Genomic DNA, 3,425 nt, shown 5'->3' with positions numbered 1-3,425 from the left:
CACACACACACACACACAGCCGCGTCCAGGAGGAGCGCCCCGCCCCTACATCTGGTCGGCGCCTCTCCCCAAACAAAAGTCCCCTTTGCCTTCACCCCTAGTCCACTGTGTTCGGGAAGCTTCCCTCCCATGGCCCCTCCGGTGTCTCTTTGCTGGTCCCCTGTCTCTTGTGCAGCCGGACCCCAGGGCTGGCGCACACAGGTCGGTGGAGCCAGGTCGCTAGCCCCAAGGCTGCAGACACACCTAAAGGCATGGCCAGGGTCACAAACAGGGGCCAGAAGCACCCAGCGCTTCTTAGGATCTCCTCAGGCCTCAAACCCGACAGGCCTTCTCTCACCCTCCTGAGGGCGGGGTTGGGGGTGATGAGAGGCACTGCCCACCTACCTGTGAGTTGTTGTTGGCTCTGGGTCTGGTCACACAGACACAGAGGGTGCGGACTCTTCTACATACACCGTGGTGCTGCCCTCAGGAAATCTGGTCAGCTCCGTGGTACACACACACATATCACCACCCCCACCCCCGACCCAAGCCCTGGATGTCTGAGCTGGGTTAGGCCATCTGAGGTCTTCCACAGTTCTTTAGGAAGCTTCCAGAAATATAGCCTGTGACAGGGGAGCCCAGAGGGTGTTTCACCGGAGATTGGGTCTGGGGCTGAGGCTGGAGTGTGCCAGTACCGGCAGTGCGGTGGGAGGTGGGTGCCGGCGGGCCGACTGGGTCCCTCTGGGACCTGAGCCTTGACATGAGGTAACTGTTGCCCTCACCTGCAAAATGGGAGCAATCCCAACTTGGCCTCATAATGCAAGAGAAGGTTCGATGTGTCCGAAGCTGTTTGGCTGTCCACCCCCTCTGCCATCCTGCATGTGGAGCCCACTCAGGCCCCCTTCAGTCCCTTGGAAAGCGCACCCGTGGGTTCGGTGGCGTCACTGTCTGTGGATTCCCTTTGAGTCTGGGGGTGGACACTAAGCTGGGGTGGTAGTGCCCCTACTACCAGGGAAGCAAGTCTCGGAAGACTGGGCTGTGCCTCTCCTGTCAGGCTGGAGCTCCCCGGGATGAGGCTGTCTGACCGAGGGCTTCGCCGGGGCAGAGGCTGAGCCTCCCCCACCAGCCTGAGTTTCACAGAGCCCAGGGCTCGACCTCTCCCATCAGATTGGGGCTCTCTCAACTCAGGGGTGATGCCTCAGCCATCAGTCTGGGCTCCTCCCAAGATCAGAAGCTGAGCCTCCACTGGGGACCCCCTGGGGTTAGGAACGAGGTGCTGGAACATAGTCTTGACTGAGGCAGGAGAGTGGGGAGGGGAGGAGCCCAAGAAGCCCGAGAAGGGACCGGGACACAGAGACGTGAGTGCGTGGCTGATTCCCAGCGGTGTGCAGGGGCGCCTCACTGCCAGGTCAGAGGACAAGGAGGGCCACAATGCTGGGATCTGAGCTCTCTGGGGACAGGGCTCACTCTTCTCTCCATTCCTTCCACAGGTCATCTGTGGCCAGGATGATGGTCCCCCTGGCTCAGAGGACTCTGAGCGTGATGACCCCGAGAGTCATCCCCGGCCCCGGGTGCCTAGGAAGCGGGGCCACCTCTCACCTAAGGCCCGCCCTCTGGCCAACTCCACCCTCCTGGGGCTGCTGGCTCCACCTGGGGAGGCATGGGGAGTCCTGGGGCAGCCCCCCAATCGCCCGAACCATAGCCCCCCGCCCTCAGCCAAAGTGAAGAAAATCTTTGGCTGGGGAGACTTCTACTCCAATATCAAGACCGTAGCCCTCAACCTGCTGGTCACAGGGAAGATCGTGGACCATGGCAACGGGACCTTCAGCGTCTACTTCCGACACAACGCCACGGGCCAGGGCAACATCTCCATCAGTCTGGTGCCCCCAAGCAAGGCCGTGGAGTTCCACCAGGAGCAGCAGATCTTCATCGAAGCCAAGGCCTCCAAGATCTTCAACTGCCGGATGGAGTGGGAGAAGGTGGAGCGGGGCCGCTGGACCTCTCTCTGTACCCACGACCCAGCCAAGATCTGCTCTCGCGATCACGCCCAGAGCTCCGCTACCTGGAGCTGTTCCCAGCCCTTCAAAGTCGTCTGCGTCTATATTGCCTTCTACAGCACAGACTATCGGCTGGTGCAGAAGGTGTGCCCAGATTACAACTACCACAGCAACACCCCCTACTATCCTTCTGGGTGACACCGGGCAGGTCACCGAGGCCAGGCCAGGGCTGGAGGGCGGGCCTGCCCAGATAGGGGGCCATCTAGGTGGAAACTGGGCAGGGAGGGGGGTGGAGAGGAGAAGCTGCCGAGTGGATCCAGGGCCAAGTCTCAAGTGGCAGAGAAAGGGCCCCACACGCTGGTCCCAGCCTGAGGTTGTGGAGCATCTACAGCAGAGGTGCTGCCTTCTGGATCTTTCCACGTGGAAGGACAGGAAGTGCTGGTCCCAGGAGGTCCCAGGGGCAAGAAGACCAGCGTAGGCATGGCAAGGCACCTAGCACTTGGGCTCCCTCCCTGCCATCCTGAGAAAGGACAGCCCCCCAGAAAAAGGGACAACTAAGAATGGCTGAGACTGGGGTTCCGGAGAGTCAGGGGTGAGCTGGGGGCAGGAAGCACTCTCTAGCCCAGTCCACATGGTGACCCTTGGGGTCTTTGATGTCTTAACAAATAGAACACCTGCCTCCGGCCACCTCACCCTTCTCCCAAACTCCTTCTTCTGCCAGTGCTCCCCAACTTCACACAGCCTCTGTCCCTGAGCTGAGACAGGGCAGCTGTGGTCCTCCCAGCCCCAGTGGCCATAGGTGGGAGCCCCTAGGGGTGCCTTGTGTCCCTCCCAGACTCCACCCCCTGCTAGCTCCTCTGGAAATTCCTTGACCCAGAGTGGTCCCTCCATAGTCAGCCTTGCCTATCACACTGGGGGCTCCCCCAGAACTGGGCTGTGGCTTCCTCTCCCCCCATGGGGCCCTCAGCAGCTTGGGGCTGGGTGAGCTGGACTGTGGGAAGGTACTGGATCTGTTGTAGTGTCTGTCTGTCTGGGCAGGGGGGTGGGGGGAGGTACGTCTTGTGATGTTGCCTTGCTTGCCGACTTCTGTTTGCAGACTCTTGTTCTGGGAGCAAGTAATAAAGCTCTGGTGGGGCACTGCAGTCCCAGCCGTCCAGGAGGGCAGGTCCCAGCCTTGCATTCCCAGTGCGGCCGGCATTTCCCCAGCGGGTCGCGGATGGCCCCAGAGCCATACGGCCTTAAGAGTTTCCTCTCCAGTCCCCTCCCAGGCTGTCTGGTTGGCCCTGGAAAACCCCAGCAAAAGCAGTTAGGTGCTGCTATGCGATGGGGGGTGGGGTGGGGTGGGGAGGAGGAGATACTGGCATCAGCAAGAGCCTCCCCAGGAGAAAGCTCCCTAGCAGGATTTAGCTAAATAGGCCCAGTGTCACCACCACCACCACCCCCATGCAT

At 61.0% G+C, this 3,425-nt stretch overlaps 1 protein-coding gene across 1 annotated transcript in view; it reads left to right on the top strand.

Moving 5' to 3' along the window:
• NXPH3 (neurexophilin 3) overlaps positions 1-3,135 on the top strand; it is a 6,117-nt gene extending 2,982 nt beyond the window's left edge. The window contains exon 2 of the mRNA XM_045299314.1: positions 1,440-3,135. Coding sequence (XP_045155249.1) covers positions 1,440-2,174 — 735 coding nt within the window. The 3' untranslated portion in view covers positions 2,175-3,135. The remainder of the gene's footprint in view (positions 1-1,439) is intronic.
• Positions 3,136-3,425: the final 290 nt, after the last annotated feature.

This window comes from Echinops telfairi, unplaced genomic scaffold (assembly GCF_000313985.2).
Source record: "Echinops telfairi isolate 266 unplaced genomic scaffold, ASM31398v2 ScPeMD7_7458;HRSCAF=8496, whole genome shotgun sequence".
In the NCBI taxonomy this organism is placed as follows: domain Eukaryota; kingdom Metazoa; phylum Chordata; class Mammalia; order Afrosoricida; family Tenrecidae; genus Echinops; species Echinops telfairi.
Note: the sequence above shows the minus strand (reverse complement) of the source record. Positions and strands in the feature narration are given on the sequence as shown.